The 19,413-nt window shown below is 45.0% G+C and overlaps 3 protein-coding genes across 3 annotated transcripts in view; 2 read left to right on the top strand and 1 right to left on the bottom strand.

Annotated features, from left to right (window-relative positions):
* Positions 1-831: 831 nt before the first annotated feature.
* Positions 832-4,360, bottom strand: mrpl43 (mitochondrial ribosomal protein L43). Its single transcript, XM_066693777.1, has 3 exons — positions 4,103-4,360; positions 3,451-3,557; positions 832-1,934 (listed from the first exon to the last, which is right to left on the bottom strand). Exons 1-3 carry the CDS (start codon positions 4,231-4,233, stop codon positions 1,690-1,692), a joined length of 483 nt encoding a protein of 160 aa, XP_066549874.1. The 5' UTR covers positions 4,234-4,360; the 3' UTR covers positions 832-1,689.
* A 211-nt stretch (positions 4,361-4,571) lies between these two features.
* Positions 4,572-12,828, top strand: twnk (twinkle mtDNA helicase). Its single transcript, XM_066693348.1, has 6 exons — positions 4,572-4,633; positions 5,446-6,815; positions 7,467-7,707; positions 8,085-8,192; positions 10,109-10,250; positions 12,011-12,828. Exons 2-6 carry the CDS (start codon positions 5,480-5,482, stop codon positions 12,341-12,343), a joined length of 2,160 nt encoding a protein of 719 aa, XP_066549445.1. The 5' UTR covers positions 4,572-4,633; positions 5,446-5,479; the 3' UTR covers positions 12,344-12,828.
* A 2,486-nt stretch (positions 12,829-15,314) lies between these two features.
* LOC136715620 (leucine zipper putative tumor suppressor 2 homolog) overlaps positions 15,315-19,413 on the top strand; it is a 75,676-nt gene continuing 71,577 nt past the window's right edge. The window contains exon 1 of the mRNA XM_066692908.1: positions 15,315-15,334. The gene's annotated coding sequence lies outside the window, so the exon portion shown is untranslated. The remainder of the gene's footprint in view (positions 15,335-19,413) is intronic.

Raw genomic sequence — 19,413 nt, forward strand, 5'->3', positions numbered from 1 at the left:
ATTCCCAGACACCCCTTTATCAAGGATGATGTAATACTGTCTTAAGACTCCAGATATTCTAAACTTGGGCAAAAGAACCAGTTTTACAGAATGTGTTAATTTTAATGTTAACATTCAGTCAACCAAACATCTCTTGCCTTGTTTTACATACAGAAAACTCTCACCTATGAAATGTCATAGTGTGTAGACACAATATCATCATTACTTAAGCATGTTAGTGATAATATTGTGAAGGGAATTAGGGTAGTAAAATGACAGTACAATGTTTCCTGTGTATTCTCTTTCCAAATGGTTATTAAACATTTGTATATGCAAAATGTTGGTCAGGTTTCCAAAAGATTTCAAGAAGACTGCAGAATATGAACTGCTAGCATGTAATATAGCGATCGGCCTCCTCATTTATAATGACAATGCATTCAATATTATTTTAATATGACACTAGCATCATTCTCAGAAGGACAATGTTAAATACTAAACTCATGGCACTGAAGCTTAATTATTAGACTGCAAAAATGGAAATTAGGATTACTGAACCCAAAGCAGGGTGGAAAACTATTGGAAAGTCTGAACATGATGCAATTTGATTGTTTTTGGCTTTATTAATCCAGATTATCACCTGGTACTGCACACACACCTTGGCCTATAAGTGCTCTGCCAGCAGGGTAGTGTAAATTCCTGTGGAGAGCTGTCACATGACGTGCAGAGAAATCCAACCCAGTATGATCCTAGGCGAGTTTGTCTGGTTTAACTAACTGGACGGGAGCGCTTCAGCACTGCGCCTCGCTTGACTCAAGAACGCCACATTATCAGGGCCAATGATGACGCATTCCCTTGTATTCTTTTCAGATCTTTTAATAAGTCGCAGATCGTAAGCACCATGGTGCTACTGCCACACACTCATGCCCTCTCACTCACAAAAAAAAAAAAAAAAAAGACTTATGTTGTTGAACCAAAATCAGACAACTTTATTGTGCAGAAATGAGGAATGGATCATAGGGGAAAGAGATCATGGATGGTTGCCATAGAGAATTAAAAGAGAACCAAAATCTCAGCGAGGATATTTCTCGGTGTGGGAACCGGGCCCCTGCATAGTAAACGCACAGCAGGGCAGTGTGCAGACTGTAGGGAAACTGGGCCCCGTAGTCTGTTCCAGTGTATTGAGACATCCTTCAGGTCAGGGCTGGCCAACCATGATCCAGAGAGCCAGAGTGACTTCTGATTTTGGTTATATCAGACTTGTTATCTACCTGACTGCTTCAATTTTGCTCAATTAGGCAAGTCAGTTATCATAAGTATTCAGCCATTGATGATCCAGAGAGGCCTACAATGCACAATTGTGGCTCTTTCCAGGAACAGTGTTGGCCACCGCTGAAAACAATATGTAGGTGTAGTTTGGGACCCTCTGAAAGGGCATGCTTTTCCACATTATAGATAGGAATTACCATTGAGGAGAAAACAAAACAAAAGACTTGTCCAATCCCCAATTCCAACACACCGAACTCACGTGCTGAGAAACACTGGAAGCTTCCCCTTCTTCAGAGGGAATCCGTCATCAGCCTGTTTGTTGTCTCTCAGCAGCCTGCAGATCGTGTACAGCTCTCTTCAGCGCTCAGGTGGGCCGAGGCGCTGGTTGTGTATGGGGTCTCGGGGGTGAGTCTCTCGGCTCTCTCTCCCCGAGGTGACAGCCGTCTACTGTGGGGCAGTCTTCGAGGCGGGGGGCCCGGCCTGGCCATCCTGCGGGTGCAGCAGCCCCAGTGAAGGGGGCCGGTTGGTGAAGGGGTGCCACTGGCCCTGGATGCTGGGGCTGTCGCTGTGGAAGGGCTTGCGGATGCGGATCACCTCAAGCCCCGACTGGCTGGCCAGCTTTCTGACCAGCTGGGCAATCTCCTGGGCCGACTTGCTGGTCACGGCCTCCTCCTTCACACTGCCGTTCACTGCAGGGAAACACAGAGCTCAAGTGAGCAGCTGCACACAACACCCCGGACAACTGACGCATTAAATACAAGGCGCTCTTCCCTTAGCTAACCCTTTGAATTCAGTGTGTTGAAGTGAGCAGCTTTGTGCATCACTCAAACTCCATGGCACCCTGAAACCACTGTAGGGGGAAACTGAAGTCCACAATGTTTTGTGGGTACAACATCTAGAGTATATCAACTTATTTTGAGACATCGGCAATACAAAATGTGAAAATGTAAAACCCGCCGGAACACACTACACACGGTCCACTAGGACTGGAGTCTGACAGCCTTGTATTAAACTGTGTGCGATTGTATTTCCACTCCCTGTAAGATGAAGCTCTGTGCAGGCTGGTGCCAGTTCATCTCCTCACCTGCTTTATAAGAGCAGTGCTTATTGGTTGGAACCTGAACAACAGAAGCAGAAGCCTTACAACAGAGTTATGGGTGATGTAACAAACCTTTAACAAGAGTTGGCCTTGACAGCTCTGCAAATATTGACTAAAGGCCGTTCATGATACACACAACAAAGAATGCCTGCCTGCTTGCCACAGCGACCCCTCCTATTGGCCAGGCCAGCCTCCATAGGATAGGCATTGGCATGTGTGGCAGTGGTCTGTGGGTGGCTGTGTTGCCACGTCTCCATCGCTGCCAACTGACAATCTACCTGTGTGACTCCGTACTGATGCCCAAGATGGCAGCACATTCTCACTAGGGCGAGATCTCAAAGTACTGTGCGTTGGTATTCAAATATCATCACTATCAGCCCATATCAGGCTCCCCAAGATGTTTGCACTTGCTCCGATCTACAGCTTCTCTTTTCCATGTCATGCCTGAAAAGTGTATGATTTTGTCCATCTTTGATCTGTTCCTTTTGCCATGTGAAAATATCAACTTAAATCTATAACAGAGTTCAGCAGGATTGAGAAACAAAGCATTGTGGACACGGCAGGGCCAAAAGAAGGAAGCTCTATATTGGAGGGGTGAAGACATGCAGACTGGCTGTTGTGTGTGAGTGTGTGGCACCACCTAGTGGATTTCAAATGGCAAGCCTTCACCACAGTTTAAAACCGTGGATTTAAAGGGCCAGTGACATCTGGGGTTCTTCTTCTCAAGTCACTTTAGGAAATGACATGGTTCACCACTGGTTTGTATTCCACCATGAGCTCTTAAATAGTTAATCCACCTCATTATCTACTCACTGAGTCTCCATTGCCATAATTCCCAGGGATGATGCTGGGCTCTGGACCACAAACTGATGGATGCATGAATGGTTTACTAAATAAATTATTTCTGGATGTCTTCCACTACAATGTCACTACTATCGCTTTCCTCTACTATTAATACCACTGTGGTTACGTTTCCAGGACACCAAATTACTGGATATTTTCCAGAAATGTGCATTCTGGAGGACAGTTTTTAAACTATTCCTTTTTTATATTTGTTTAGTGTGTATCTGTGCAGGTGTGAGGAGGTGTTCAGTCTCATCACTCACGGTACTCTGCCACAATCTTGGGAGTTGTGCGGCTCTGAGGGCTGACATAGACCACGATCCCTGGGTTCTGCTTGGCAAAATCCACCACCCCCTCCTCGATAAACTCTCTAGAGAGAGAGAGAGAGAGAGAGAGAGAGAGAGAGAGAGATCCATAAACTCAAGAGGGATCAGTCAAAACAGGGTGAGCATGCCTCTCCGCTTAAAGACAAAGAGATTAGGGATGGTATCAGATGGGCTCCTTTTAAACTTAATATACAATTCTTTTTCTGTATTGTAGACAGTTATAAATACAAATTAAAGTGACACCATTCATAGAAATAAAGTGTCAATAATGAATGTTTCTGCTTGTGTGCTCTTTCATATTTTGCACATCAACAACGATCATGAAATAAACATGTTTATTATTTAGGTGGAGACAACGATAATAATAATAAAATCATCATCATGGGACAATTGTCAAACAAGGAAACACTTCATAGTTTTCGTTGCTATTGGCCTCTAAATGACTTCCTGACCTGATTTATCATATCTAGTAACATTTTATAAACGGAAAACCGGGAAAAGCATCAACAGTCTTTTACTGTTGGGTTATTCAGAAAACAGAGCTTGGTTTCACTGGGCTCTTGTGTGCCTGTATGGACGCTAATCTTACCTGGTTCCCAGAGAACCGGGTCCGTCCTTTGAAAACACCAGAGACACCCGCTTGAGCTGACAGACATAGCGGCCCACGCCGTTCTGCAGCACGCTGCGGAGGAAGCGGCTGGCGGTGCCCCTGGAGGTCATGCTCAAACACCGATATCTGCGGCAATTTCAACGCCGATCATTTATAAACACTTAGTGGGGACGTGCGAGAGCTTGACCCTGGGAGGACATGTGCAGAAGTCGGCACGCCGGGAAACAAATCCGACTAGATACAAGCAATGCTGTCTGTACGGGACCCAGGCAGTTGTTGTTTCAAATTAAAGGGAATAAACGATGTTGAATTGAAATGAAAACAAACAAAAAAAACCAAGTAAGAAACATGGATTTGTAAACTGTTTATTGAGCTATAAAAGTGAATTCCAGTGCCGGGTATGTTTTTGTCGGTATCCCGGGCGGAACTCATGTAGCGCTTTGTTGCACCCGGGTTTATTTTGCAGCGCAGGCGCGTGGTGGCAGAGCTGCGCGCGAGCTGGGATAACAGGTAACTTTGTGTTCTAACGATAATTAACCATAATGATAAATACTCCCAAATATTACAGTAATACACAGCATTAATGATGCTATATAATATACATAGTATGTTTTATATCCAGTCGTAGCTAGAGTAGACAAAACAGTAAGTTACCTCTAGTATTTCGAGTGTAGTTCGTACGACATTGTGAAACGCTGCATGTCATTATTTTAAATCATGTAGATTAAAATCCTTCAAAATTACACATAATCCCAGTCGCCTGCAAATTCCCTTCAAAATAATAATATTGATTATGCTACTTAATGCATACGATGAACAGTTTATTACTGTGCAGTGCTAACGGGGCGCTATGGGTCTGTTAGAAATAACTGTCTTGTCTATTTCCACACCTGCTGGAAGAGTTATCCGTTTTTCACTATACATTGCCTATATATGTCAACACCCCCTTTCAGTTTTTTCACCTTCTGTTGCCTTATAAATAAAATGCATTGCAATATTTTTTATTTAACAATAACACTTTTTTCCCATAACAGTATGTTGTGTAAAGAAGTGGGGAAAAAAATCTAATTGAAATGCATGAAAATCTGAGGCACTGACGCAACAAAATGTGAATAAAGGGGGTGTAGACTTTCTACCGGCACTGTATATATTAAGGACGAGTGTCGCAGGGGTATTTTTTCATATTTTCAGTCTAGTCTCCATGATTCTTAATATTTGGGCTGTATTAGTAAGTGTTTCTGAATGTCCAGTAGGATAAACACATTTTTTTAGGCTATATCATTCCTGTGCTTAAATGAATGCCTTCTCTTTTCCATTGTCAGATTCAGGATGTCCATTTGTCGGTAGCTGGGGCCAATGCTGTGGGTCAGTTTGTTGTTGAAGAGGCCGGCCTGTTTCCTTCGGGTGGTGGGCTCCAGGAGCTTCCCCCACCTCAGGCTCACCTCAGCGGCCCTGCTACCTGCCAGCCACCCCCGTCCAGCCCCGTTGCTGCTGCTGCGGCCCCTGCTCCCGGAGGTTGGGTTTCTCAGCCACCGCCGGAGCTTTAAAAAGGACCTCAAGTCCACTGTGGACCTGCCTGTGACCCCGGTGAACGTCACGGACATCAAACACTATCTGCGGTCCAAGAATATCCCCTTCCACGATGGCTACAGCTGCCTGCACACCCCCAGTGTCTTCAGGCCTGGCTCTGAGGGAGCGGAGAAGGGCGGCTACACCCTGTTCATTGACAAGACCACGGGGCAGTTCCTGTGCACCGAGACGCTGGTGGAGGGGAGCTGGGAGGACCTGCAGGACTGCGTGGAGGTGATGCAGAACGAGGGCCGGGAGTCCCTCAGCCCGGGCGTCCTGTTGGGCTACTCCGAGAGTGAGGAGGAGCAGGGGGAGCGAGCGCTGGAGTGCAGCGAGGTCCAGAGGATCTGGGCCAGCTCGGTGCCGCTCTCCGACCTGCCCGACGAGGAGGAAACCCACCTGGTCAAGACGATGTTTGGAATAGGCAAGATCTCCAGTCTCACCCTGAAAAAGTTTGGGGTTCGTTTCTTTAAGCCCACCAAGAGCTTGGTCTTCCCCTGGCTGTCCGGCAGGGACTCCAGCCTGAGGGGGCTCAAGCTGCTGACTGCGCAGTGCCTGGGGGACGGCAAGGTGGTCTACACCGAAGCCACCCTCCCCAGGCCAGCCGCCTTCCACAACCTGTTCGGGCTGCACCTGGTGGCCCGCAAAGACTCGGAGGTGGTGTTGACGGGCCGGGAGGTGGACACGCTGGCCGTTAGCCAGGCCACGGGGTTGCCCAGTCTGGCCTTGCCCCGTGGGGTGAGTTGCCTGCCCCCGGTGCTGCTGCCCTACTTGGAGCAGTTCAAGAAGGTCACGCTGTGGCTCGGAGGGGACATGCGCTCCTGGGAGGCTTCCAAGCTGTTCTCCCGCAAGCTGGGCCTGAAGCGCTGCTCCCTGGTGCGGCCCGGGGACACCCAGCCCTGCCCCAGCGATGCCCTGGCAGCGGGCAAGAGCCTCGGCCGCATCCTCAAGACAGCCATCCCGGCCGCCCACAAGTCCATCGTGTCCTTCAGGCAGCTGCGCGAAGACGTTTATGGGGAGCTGGCCAATAAGGAGCAGGTGGCTGGGGTTAAGTGGGCCCGATTCCCCGAGCTCAACAAGATCCTCAAAGGCCACCGCAAGGGAGAGCTGACTGTCTTCACAGGTAAGAGGATGGGGCAGCACTCTGAGTTTACATGGGAGAAAATCCTGCCACACTGCAAAGTTTGTTTCCAGGATTAGAGGTTTTATTATTATTATTTGTATTATTATATGTAATGGTAATCGTATGTAAAGAATGTTGTTATTGTTAACAGTAGAGATATTGGTGTCCTATCTCTGTACAGTAAGATGTCTTCATGGGAAAAGTACTGCTTGGTTAGTTTATTTGGGGGGTAATGTGTTAAAGCAAGACTCTGTTGTTGATCAAACAGAAATTGAAATGTTCTGGAAAAGGACGATAAGATGTGCGTGAAAAGTCTGACTTAGTGGTATCACAGCTAAATTGAATATTCACTTTGAACAGGTGATTATATTGAAATATGTGGGTATTGGAGAGAGTGGGAGGGAGGTGAGGTGGCTGGCATTGCAGGGCTGGGTAGTGTGGAAAAAGACACTTAGGTGGCGTGGAAGACGTAAGTGATGGTTTTGAGTCACAGCATCTGATTGTGGCAGTTGCTTCAGCTGGCCTGTGAGCAACACCATACATCTGTCTCTCGTTCCCTTTGTGTCTCTGTCTTTCTCTCTCTCTTTCTGTGAATCTCTCTCGCTGTGCCTATCGCTGTCTCTCTCACTCTCTCTGTCTCTCTCCCCGCAGGCCCCACGGGCAGTGGGAAGACCACCTTCATCAGCGAGTGCGCCCTGGACCTGTGCATGCAGGGCGTCAGCACCCTGTGGGGCAGCTTCGAGATCAACAACGTGCGGCTGGCGAAGATCATGCTCACCCAGTTCGCCATGCAGCGGCTGGAGGACAGTCTGGACCAGTACGACACCTGGGCCGACAAGTTCGAGGACCTGCCGCTGTACTTCATGACCTTCCACGGCCAGCAGAACATCCGGTCAGTGGTCCGGTGGCGGGCGCTGTCACAGGCTGGAGAGGGTCAGGCCCGATTTCCCCTCTGCTCAGAGCAGGGGTTGGGTGACACTAAGTGGGGACAGCGTTCTGTTCTCAAGCAGGGGTTGTTTGGCTACCTCCATTGTTTTTAGAGCTCCTCCCTTGAAACTAAGCAAGTCTCTGTCTTTGAGTGGCCTTTTTCTGATACTTTATCATTTTCAATAGACATCGTGAGTCCTGTTTGCACAGCTGTTTTGGAGCCAAATAATCAGCAACTACAGAAATATTGGATGACATTATAAAGGGAATTTGAATGCAGTGTTAAAGTGTGTGGAAAGAGATGTGATTTCCCTGCTGATGTCTGTCTGTCTCTCTGTGCAGGACTGTGCTGGACACAATGCACCACGCAGTGTATGTGTATGACATCAGCCACGTGGTCATCGATAACCTACAGTTCATGATGGGTCAGGAGAACCTGTCTGTAGACAAGTAAGAGACACCTTGTACAACCTCCCCTACACACACACACACACACACACAGGGTGACCTTTTGCTACAGCGCTTATTGAACATGCCTTTTATTTGTATTACTCTTTGTGTGTTTGACTTCATTGTTGATCAGTGTGTTTAGATGTGTGTGTGTGTGTTAAGAGGTCGACCGATAGTGGATTTTCAAAACCGATACCGATAATTAGGGTGGGGGGAAAGCCGATTTCCGATTATTATTTTTCTTTATCAATAAAATCAATATATTGTATACAATATATAGCACTCAATATAAAATTGCAACAGTTGAAACCGATCAATTTCAAATCCTTGAAAATTTTGAGGGAGTTATGAAGAATGAATTTATTGGAAAGTGTTTGATAAAATTACAGCATTAATTCAACATTACCCTTTTTAGATCATTGATGAAAATAAACTACGAATAATGAAATTCCAGGAATAACAAACTTTGGGTACTTTTCAGATATATATTTTCAGATATAACTGTAGCTGTAGATGTAAACATAAAATAAACGTAACTGCACCACGCATTGTATTTTATTTATAGATTTTCAAGTTGCATCTGCAGGTAATAAAGGCGGCAGCTATTCGTTTACAATTGATTAGCAAGGAAACGTTAGAAAATTCTGGAATCATATAAGCATGTCACCATGTACACAAACGCCTAATGTTTGTAATCCATGCACTTGTTTTACACAAATAAATATGATTCAGAATAAATAATATAAACAAACAGGTTCATAAACAGGAATATGAATCTACAAAAAAATAACTTGTGCAAATAACTCAGTAGGAATAAGAAAAGATCAAAATTTAAACAAATGTAATGCCCTGATTTAAGTGCCCATGCTGCTTTGCCTGTAGAATAACTTAATATAAAATATTTTTGAACGCAGCAATTGTTATTCTTCACTACTAAACTACTTAGGGGACATAAATAGTATTTATTGTACTTCCTGATCAAATAAATGGTATAATCCTCTTCGAAACAGTATTTCGTTGGTAGAAAAAATAATCTAGTGGGGAAATGTTGCTTTCTGAAAGCTCTGAAATGTCTGCGAATGCGGGTTTTCGGGGATATAAGTGCTATGTAGCTTTTTATAATACTGTCAGTCGTAAAGTACCTTCCATTTTATTTGTTTGTTTTCAATGTTTGACTTAGTGTCATGACAACTTTTATTGACAACTTGTTGATGTACTTCTTCTTTCAGCCGAAGTTGTTAAGTGAGCATCAGTTTTAAGTTCCAGCCAAGCAGCGTCTGCATGCTGAGCCAAGTCACATGTGACAATCAACTCCATGAGGAGTCAGTGATTGTTTTAATTTCACCACTAGAGGCCGTGTTTGTACCCTATAACCAAGGATATTAATGCGTACAACCCCAAAAAACTATCAGTCATTTATCAGCTTTCTATGTGCTTGCAAAAAATACAATGGACAGAGATATAAAGCTCCTAGACGAACAGGTACAGTAAATCAAAGATAAGCTTTAATACAGCAACCAAAAAACCCAATAGCCAAGCAATTACATACCTATTCAGCCGATTGCCGATATGTTTCAAAAAGCTGTTATCGGCCCCGATAAATCGGTCGACCTCTAGTGTATATGTGGGTATTTGATTCCACTGTTGGTCTGGTGGAATTAAGACATGAAATAAGTAGTCAGTGTGCCCTGATATGGAGTAGACAAATTTGTATAATAATTATGTATAAATATCAACCTATAACATGTATATATATATAAAGGGAAATTTTAGCTTGTCACATTGTGGAATAAAATGCAGGTTGAATCTCCTTACCGTGAATTCCATTATTGAGAAAAATCTCACTATAATGAACATATTTCCAATTCCAATTATTTGTGTGTAATTTCACTGTGGATCTGTTTGTTCCTGTTCAGGTTTGCCATGCAGGATCACATAATCGGCGCCTTCAGGAAGTTTGCCACCAACAGCAACTGCCACGTGACCCTGATCATACACCCCAGGAAGGAGGAGGATGACAAGGACCTGCAGACCGCCTCCATCTTCGGCTCGGCCAAGGTGAGTGCCAGCACGGCACCCCTCTCCCGCTGAGCTCCTCACCTGCGGCCAAGACCATATATACACTACCGGTCAAAAGTTTTAGAACGCCCTCATTATTCCAGTTTTTATTGAAATTTAAGCAGATCAAGTCCAGTGAATAACCTGAAATGGTACAAAGGTAAGTGGTAAACTGCCAGAGCTTAAAAAAAAAAAAAGTTTAGGTTAACAAAAATTGAAAAATAATGTACATTTCAGAGTTATATGCTGTGTTACTGCACCCTCTTAAGCATTATTTGGCAGTGTTAAACGCAGCTCCTGTACATAGAAGTTACACTGTATTCCTACAATGCGCACATCGTTTGAAAGCTTATTCTCTTGGCTACCAGCGTGTTTCATTCTCAAACACATCCGATTTACAGTTTCGCCCGCCGTCAGCCCGGGCGGTAAATGTGCAGTCTGCTCCGGGGGGGGTCTCATTCAGATGGTCACAGATCACTGAGTTGCGATCTGATTTCTTTGGAAATAGGCTTGTTTTGTGTTTTGTTTAGAACAACCTAACGATAAATCCAGTATATATTATTTGATGTTCTGTCAAACACAGAGAAGTTCAGTTCCAGTTATGTAAAATCGTTGTGTATTAGTACACTGTAAGCAGAGTTTTCCATCTTGACATTTTGAGCTCTCTGCAGGTGTGTGTTGCATCAGAGACTGCTTCACATCGTTAGAAAGCTTGAGAGTCTCAGCTTTCATGGGATACCAAACACTTGGCAAACAACACAACAGTGAAGAGTACACATGGGATTAAAGAGAAGCACATGGATTTGGTGCCCTTTTAAGGGTACCAGAGGGGTTTGTCAGCTTAAGGGGTTACAAAACAAAACGATTCCATGATTTATTTTTTATCTCCGATTGTTTATTTGTTCTTTTCTTTAATTTCAGAGTACATTGAGACATCAAACTGTGTAAATTGCAATACAAACTGGACAAATTTAGGTGTTCTTAAAAGTTTTGTGTATTAAAGTTAGAGATGCGAGTGGTGCAGTCTGTATACCACTGAGAATGGGGTCATTGTACCTGAGATAAATAGAGAACAGGTTCCTAATGCTAGTCTTAGAGGCCCACTAACCTCCCAGATTGTGTATTAAATAAATTATAATAAACACACAGACTGTGGCTGCAGAGTGAGTCATTCTCCCAGCTGGTTTCAGTCCCGAGAACATGTGAATGTTTTAAATGCAGTGTGGATACAGTAAATCAGATGATGTCAGTGCTGCTTGAATCACAGACCTGGACTGTCGGTTGCATTCTGTTGCCAGCTGTGATACACCAAGTGAGAAACCAAGGAGAGTCTGAAGTTCATGCAGCTGGCTGTAGATCTTTAGAAAGTACTTCAAGACAAGTATATCTTACTTTATCTCAATGAGCATCTGACTTCAGTGCCACCCATTTTATATAATGTACAGTCCTACGCCTGCAGGTAGCAATTTGTCAACATTACACTCCCATTGCCAGGTGTGTGCCAGATCCTGAAGTGTCTGAAGCTTTTTGGATTTCCTGAGCTTCTCCTGTATTACTAGTCATTAGTGTCATCTGCAGATTTAACAAACTTATTATTGTCTGGAGTCTAGATTATTAATGACTTCTTGTAATGAGTCCGCATGATTAAATTGTAGCCACCTGCTAGGTAGCTCACAGATGGGCGACCCAGCTAAGGGAAAAAGTCATTTTTTCGGGCCTAGCCCCCATGAACTCACTCACCCTCTCCTGCCCCTCTCCAGGCCAGCCAGGAGGCAGACAACGTGCTGATCCTGCAGGAGAAGAAGCTGGTGTCGTGCCCGGGCAGGAGGGCCCTGCAGGTGGCCAAGAATCGCTTTGACGGGGACGTGGGCATCTTCCCCCTGGAGTTCCAGAAGACCTCGCTCACCTTCTCCCCGCCGCTCAGCAAGGCCAAGCTGCGCAAAGTCAAGGCCGAGGAGACGCAGCAGGCAGAAAAATCCGCCAAGGTGCCGAGGGCAGAGAAAGGAGAGAAGACGGTGAAGACGGAGAAAGTCCCCAAAGCTGAGAAAGGAGTCCGGTCGAAGCCCCCAGGAGAGCCAGGGGGTGTGAAGTAGTGGGGCTGTAGGGACGCAGGTGAATTGAGACATGTAATGCCCTAGTTAGAGGTTATCCGTCCACGTTTCTTCTGTTTCTTCTGGACTTTAAAGGAAGTTGAAACACAGAAATAGTCAATGATATGCTAAAGATGAATGCTAAAATTTGAATACTGCTGAGTTTGCTGCTCTGTATGTCTGAGTACACAAGATGTGAAATACTATTGCACTGTACCCCAGTTCAATGTTCTCTTTAATTATATTAATTATGATACTTACAGGACATACCGGTGTTGAGTTCAGTAGAGGGTAAATGTGTGGAAGAGACAGGCTGTCAATAAGTGATGTTAATAAGAAGGTGTCCGTTAAGAGGGAAAATAGACAGTAATGTAATGCTCTCTTTGTTATATACTGGCAGATTATGCCACTGATATAAGGTATGAAAGAAATCAAATGATATGAGTCTTCTTTTCCATGAATCCCATAAAGTATTTTAATACAAAAAACGTCTTAAGGTTTTTTTTGTGTTTATATGAACTGCAATACCATTGTTGTCCCCAAGGTGTCAGTTGTGGCGCAGAGTTTGGAGGCCTATGCTGTGGGAGTCAGTGTCCGAGGTAAGCCCGGGGAATGTGTACACAGGAAATGGCTGGACTGGGGTTTAGTGGCCTGCTGACACGGCACAGAGAGAGGAAACTGGGCTGAACTTATGTTTAAATGTGGCTTTGCAACGGGAGTTAACTGCCTGTTAATGAAAAACCATACATTTCATGAGTTCGCTGCAAAAAAGAGGCCGACGAGCCTGGAAACTAGGTCTTGAATTCAGTTCAGGTGACAAACAGCAGACGCATTCCGTCCACATCGACAACTGCGTATGACGTCTAGAGCTGCCGCAGCGTCTGCCTGGCCTCGGGTAAATTCCCTCTCCGATCGGGCTTTCTTCAGCAGCGGCACACACACAGCTGTGCTACACAGCCAGAGGAGAAAGAACAAGAACACAGCGAGAACCATCATGAAAAATGTAGCGCCGAGCCCACAAGCCCATGTGCCCACTCTGGGGACAATCCCTCCACTCTGCCGTGTGGAAAACACGTGGCCGAAGGCAGCCCAGGCAATTTCGCACTTGAGCGGAGAGACCGTTTCGTACATTTTAATCTCGAGCGCATCGGTATTAATAAAGTATAATTCAGAGGATATGTCGGAGTATTCCTTTAGTTTGGAATAGATTTTGTGTTTAAGGTTTAGTACATTGACTTTTCTGGCCATTCAGCGTGTCGGGAGATTTATATTCCGCAGAAAGTGCAGGAGAGATGGTGTCTGATGGCCTAGTTTACAGGTAGCTGCAGTGGATGTCTGTGGGCCGGGTCTCTCTAGGTTAATGCACTTTGTCACTGAGAAGAAGCGATGGTGATCATGTCTTACTGAAGCGTGTCAAATTCGCTGCATGATTCGCACTTTGGCCCTACACCCACTTCAAGGTATCCCTGTCCTCCAGCTCACTTGTTGATGCCCAACTGGCGGAAAACCACACCACCACTCCCCAGCTACAAAGGCCAAACAGCAGGGGCGTGTATGCTCATTGTAATGTGGCAGGCAGCACAGGACGGAGCGCGAGATTAGAAAGCGCCGCTGTCTGAGCACCTCTTTTAAAGGCGGGTTTAACCGAGTCGGATGATCTGTCTTAAAAATGTGGCTTAAAGCTTAGCTGACGAGGAGTTTTTCTTTCTGGGGATGCAATATGGAGGTTTAACCTGCTAATGCCTCTGACACAAAGCACTGGCAGTGTTGTACAGCCCACTCCCGCGTCCCTGGGACTGAAGTGAGTGTGTTTGGCAGCCGTGGCGGTGTGGAGGTGGCGTAGCACGGGGGAGATGGGTGGTGATTCAGTTGGTTACTATGAACTGTTTGGTTGTTCGGCCTGCTGAATCGGTGAAGTGGAATACTATGAGGCCGCCTGTTTTTACACAGTCATTTGCATGCTGAAACAAAAGAAGGCAGTCTTTGGAGAACAGTGGGCATAGAAACCAGTGACAGCCACATATAGGGCCCTGCTGGGTTCAAGCAGCCCCCCCCAGACATAAGGGAGGAACCTTGCTAACATAGAGCGTGTTGAGGTCCATTTGAAGAACCAGACCATGTGACTGACAAAGCGATACTGCATTTCAAGTAATCTGAACCCTCAAAGGTGCCGACACAGTAACCCAAAGGCCTTCCTCGCTGTCAACAATGAAACCGAGAACTCAAAGCCACGAGTGGAAAATAGGTTGAAGTTGTATAGAGCACATTCCTTACACAAGACGTGACGGGGGTCTATAACAAGATGACACACTGGGATCGGAGGCAAGTTACTGCACAACCAGATGGAGTGAGATGTCTTTCTCTTATTTCCGACCTTTCTTGTGTTCTTTTGATTTGTCTAGCGCAAAAAGAAATGGCAAGCAGCCCCTGGCATGATCTGAAACTGGCTGCTGGCAAATGAATGCTGTGGATAAAGAGAGAGAGAGAGTCGGGTCAGCTCTCAATACTGCATACTCCTCTTTTTCCACTGCTGTACTGAATTACATGATTACCTTGTTTTGAGTTCCTTCTGCTTTCCAACTGGCTTGTGGTAGACCGGGGCATTAACAGCAGGCAGTGGACCTGGGAGTAAAGCTCACAGCTGCAAACCTAGACTGAGTGAACTCTTATAGAGAAGATTATTATTATCACAGAGAACTCTATTATAATTATTATTATTCTATGAGACTGCATCAATTACCAAACACTTCACACACTTGATCTGACAACTCTTGGGTTTTAAACTTTGTAAGAAGTTTATTATTATTTGAAATGGTCTGTCCTGTTTTCAAATCTCTCGCTTCCCTTTCCCCACGTCTGGTTGTGTTCAGGTTGTTATTGTCTCATGACTAAGTTTCTGGATCTTGTTTATAGGCCGCAGAATGTCGCCCGTCTGAAATGGAGCCTACACCGTGAGTCAGATCCTTAAAGACGGCCGACATCTCTTGGAACCCGGTGAGCCTTTCTTATGTTCGGGTTCAGTGGCACCAGTTTGGTTATACTGTACATTTTGCCAGTGTTTTGCACTTGTCAGCATCGGAGTGTGCCAGGTTCTGTCTGCCTGGCCTTGATTAGTCTCTTTGTGTTTGCTTCACTGCTGCTACAATGACAACTAACTCCCCTTAGTTTGGTATCATCTACAAATTTAACAAGCTTACCATTTGTACCAAAAAAAAGCAGTGTTCTTAAAACTATCCCTTATGTTAGTCTCCATCTCCTTCAGCTTCCAGTGTGAAATCTGTCAGGGGAATTGCCTGTGGATTTGTTCACAATGCAGTTTAGCGAGTAGATCCACTGATTTCAGCAGCATTAAGCCACTCGGACACATTAAGGGAATATATCTATGAGTCTAATCAGGGGATCTGCAGATCCCATGGGCTGCCAATGAGGGTGTCAGTGCGTCTGTCGGCGGTGTTGGTGTTCTCAGCTCGTTCCTCCGAGCCTGCAGTGTGACACGACCCGTCGGGGAGTGAGAGAACTTGTGCGTAAGCTGTTCACAGCTTGGCAGATTCTGTGCAGCTTGTTGCCTTTCGATTTTCAAATGAGTACCATAATCATTCCCAGATGTTATTTCCAGGGCATTTTTTTTATTTAATTTTTTTAATATATTGAAAGAAAGAAAAAACTAAAAGGATCGGGGCCACCTCCGGGAAAGATGTCCTAATTGGAAAATGCGAAGTATTGAGTATTAGGTATTAAGTATGGTGAGGCTGTAAGGATGCTCTGCTGTGTTGGCTCCTGGTTCTCGTACTGGGTTCCATGTTGTGTCGGGGTAATAAAACAAGATGGATGGTGCGGCAAGTGTGTTTCTGTAATGTTTTGACCTCGCCCTCACCTACCCTAGGGATAAAATACTCACCAGATGACAGGTTCTTTAAAGTCAGGCTTCCCCGTGACAGTCTGGGCGTACAACAAAGATGTGAATTATGGCCGGCTTTAAAATGAAGTATTGCAATAGAGCCAGAGTCGCAAAACAAATGGATTCTCTTGTGTACAAAGTGGGTGGAAAATAACAATCACTGGAGGCCAGATCAGGTAGGAACCAGTCCGATGAGACCAGCTTGCAGACAATTTGAGCACATCTGAAGGGTAGATGTACTTGTTCTATTCTAACAATGGAAAGAGCTTCCCTTAGGGAGATTGTGACCCATCTAGCATGCAAGACTGTGGTAGGACTTTAAAATACAATTGCACCTCAAACACAGATTGCACTTAAAGGATTTGCCTTGACACAGAGATGATACCCGGATAAAACCTCAAGAATAAAACAGAAATGGCATAAACACTGGTTTGAAGATGAGGCTGATATTTAGGCATTTGTATACTGTGGAACTATTTTCCATACTTTTAGGTGTTTTGTAACTGAAATGGTTACTTTTTCACACAAACCCTTGTTTAAACAGGAAATAGGGTTCAAAACAAACCCAGGGCAACATCAAATGGACACTGTGCTACCCCCAATGCTGCGTGTTTACAGAAACATTTCTAAGACACACAGACCCAGAGCTGTGGTTTGGTTTGATGTTCCCTTCATTAGCACGCAAGAGAGAGGATTCATTATTTCAAAAAAGAAACCTAATTTATGATTAAACAAGGCCTGGCTGTCCCTCTGGAACTGCCCGCATTCCCCTGGCTGTTGAATAACCGTTTTTCTTGGCTTTTGACTTGTTGGGCTCTTAAAAGCGGAGACTTCAGAAACAAACGGGGAAGAAGAGAATGAAAACCGAGGAGGGTCGAGAGAGGAATCGGACAGTTGTGTGCGATCGCCACATGTTATGGGCCCACAGTCGTCATAATGTGGGAAGCTGGAGGGCGATTCAATTTTCCCACACGCATCTGGCAGCGGACTCAAAGCCCCGTCCCCTCGGAGAGAGCGGAGAGTATAAACACTGGCCTCTGTGCTTGCTCCCAACAGCTGTTTGAGGGCAGGGCTTTAGGGAAGAGGTGGGGGGGACGGTAGAGTCACGAGATGTCAAAACTGTCCGTGAACCATATCAGACGCAAGGAAACCTGCCAGGTGGCAGCCCTGGAATGCTCTAGAAAAATGTCCACTGAACCCATGAAGAAGAAAAGAAAAACAAAGAACATCTATCTATTGGCATCAAGACTGCCAGCTGTTTTTCCAGTATTTCTTGAAGTCGTCCATCTTGTGACGGCAAAATACACGTAACGTGCTCTCTGTGACTTTAGCTGTCATTTAGGAGTTTTTGGTTGGAGGGCAGACAGGGGGGATTGAATTTGATATCCAAGCCTGAATCTTAGCTCTGAAGGATGCTTTTTTCTTTTTCTTTTTCTTTTTTGCAATTACAAATCTGGAGATCATTTTGAGAGCCCTGCTCAGGATGATCTTAAGCATACCAGGTTGGGGGGTGACCTGAGCTTCATGTGATCCTCCCAACAGGATACCCTTCCTATTTATTCCCTCCACCCTAAGACCCCTCTTCGGGGCCAGTATAATTGAAGCTGCAGCATTGACACTGTTTCCATTGTGTGATCTAAAGCGTGCCGGCTGTCCCCTGGCTTAATCACAGCACAGGGCTGGGGACGAGGACCCCAACTGATTTCCCCAGAGGCACAGGGGCTGATTGCAGAGAGACAGGGCAGGGGTGCAGGCATTAGTTGGGGAGGAGGTGGGGAAAGGAAAGTATATGGGGCTGAGCCGCATGACTCCCCGAGGTATGTATTAACATTCCAAGCCCAAAAGCCGGTTTAGGATATGAAAGTTCCCAGCACTCAGATCTTCACAGCTTGACTTCTGGTTCCATTTGTACTTTTGAAAGAAAATATGCATAGGTATCCTCTAGCAACATGAGGAATAGCTGTAGAAAATTATATTAAAACAATTAAAATAACACAGCGGAGTTATTAAAGGAACTTCAAGACGAGGGCAACAGTGACTTCATAAAGGAGCCCCAAAAAGTATTTGTGCACTGACAAATGGCAAGAACACACTTATAATTACAACATTGTCAACCCCTGCATTTAATAGAAACCAACGCAGCCAACATGCATGACAGTGCCACTTTGTATTTTGAAAAAGGAAAAAGATCTGGGATGTTTTGTGTGCTGGATCCTACACCGGCCTCCCCAGTTTGTCAGCTTTAGTTTCACGTTGGGTTCCCAGTTAGAATGTGGATTAGCCAAACCTGAAAAACTGGCAGACTCTGATTCTGATGTCTTGGCGCACAGCTGTTGCAATGGGGAAGTGCAGAATGCAACCTCGGCCTTCAGCTTACTCCTGGTATGTGTGCAAAGCTGGCTTTGTCAGCCATATTAAAATGAGCACCTTCTGCATTGACAGCTGACTTATCCCATCCCCCCCACTGTCACTGTAGTTTGTTCTCTGTCCCCAGTAGATACTGTAATACGTAATAATACTCTGTAGCTGATGTCTTGTAACGGTAGCTGATTGTTTACATAGCATGCTTTGGGCTAGCTGGTATTTATATTGTCTCTGTTAAAACAAGCAATATTTCAGTGCTATTACTTGAATTCTGTATGTGCTGAGCAGCAACATGATCATTAGTTACGCCTGAAACAATGTTATTTTTTTTTTCTCCCCCCTTGTTACCTACTAATTTATCAATTCTGTGTCTGTGTAGCTTGTTGAACACTGATTCAGCCATAGGGAGAAGACAATGGATTAGCGGTTAGACGTTCCCACTGCCTCATCTCCGAGCAATCAGCTGAAACCATCACATTTCGCTCTAGGCTTAGGTTGCTTCAGACAAAGGGAGCGAATACTTTCAAATCTAACTATCTCTGTACATGGGCACATGGGCAACCCTGTTGAAAATTAAATTAAGGACAGTGATGGGGGATAGAGTAAAGCTTCTTCTAGGGCCTCTTAATTAATGAAATGCTCTAACTCGGCCTGTTTGAGATGTTCATGCACTTGCTGGTTTTAAAGCATGCTTGAAACCGTATCTACTTATAAGCTTTTAGCCAGGCTTTAAATTGCACAGTAGCTCGGGGGTGCTTTCCACAGAAAAGCATTGTCGAAATCTATAATGTATTCTATTGCAGCGCACGAT

The sequence above is a fragment of the Amia ocellicauda genome, chromosome 20 (genome assembly GCF_036373705.1).
Source record: "Amia ocellicauda isolate fAmiCal2 chromosome 20, fAmiCal2.hap1, whole genome shotgun sequence".
Lineage (NCBI taxonomy): Eukaryota > Metazoa > Chordata > Actinopteri > Amiiformes > Amiidae > Amia > Amia ocellicauda.

What these genes read in the sequence shown, in the direction of transcription:
- mrpl43 (XM_066693777.1), bottom strand. Translation starts at nt 4,233, where the DNA reads ATGACCTCCAGGGGCACCGCCAGCCGCTTCCTCCGCAGCGTGCTGCAG. An exon ending in CCCGGTTCTCTGGGAACCAG is followed by an intron (nt 3,558 to 4,102) that starts GTAAGATTAGCG and finishes CTCTCTCTCTAG; the next exon opens with AGAGTTTATCGAGGAGGGGG. An exon ending in CAAGATTGTGGCAGAGTACC is followed by an intron (nt 1,935 to 3,450) that starts GTGAGTGATGAG and finishes GTTTCCCTGCAG; the next exon opens with TGAACGGCAGTGTGAAGGAG.
- twnk (XM_066693348.1), top strand. Translation starts at nt 5,480, where the DNA reads ATGCTGTGGGTCAGTTTGTTGTTGAAGAGGCCGGCCTGTTTCCTTCGG. An exon ending in AGAGCTGACTGTCTTCACAG is followed by an intron (nt 6,816 to 7,466) that starts GTAAGAGGATGG and finishes CTCTCCCCGCAG; the next exon opens with GCCCCACGGGCAGTGGGAAG. An exon ending in CCATCTTCGGCTCGGCCAAG is followed by an intron (nt 10,251 to 12,010) that starts GTGAGTGCCAGC and finishes GCCCCTCTCCAG; the next exon opens with GCCAGCCAGGAGGCAGACAA.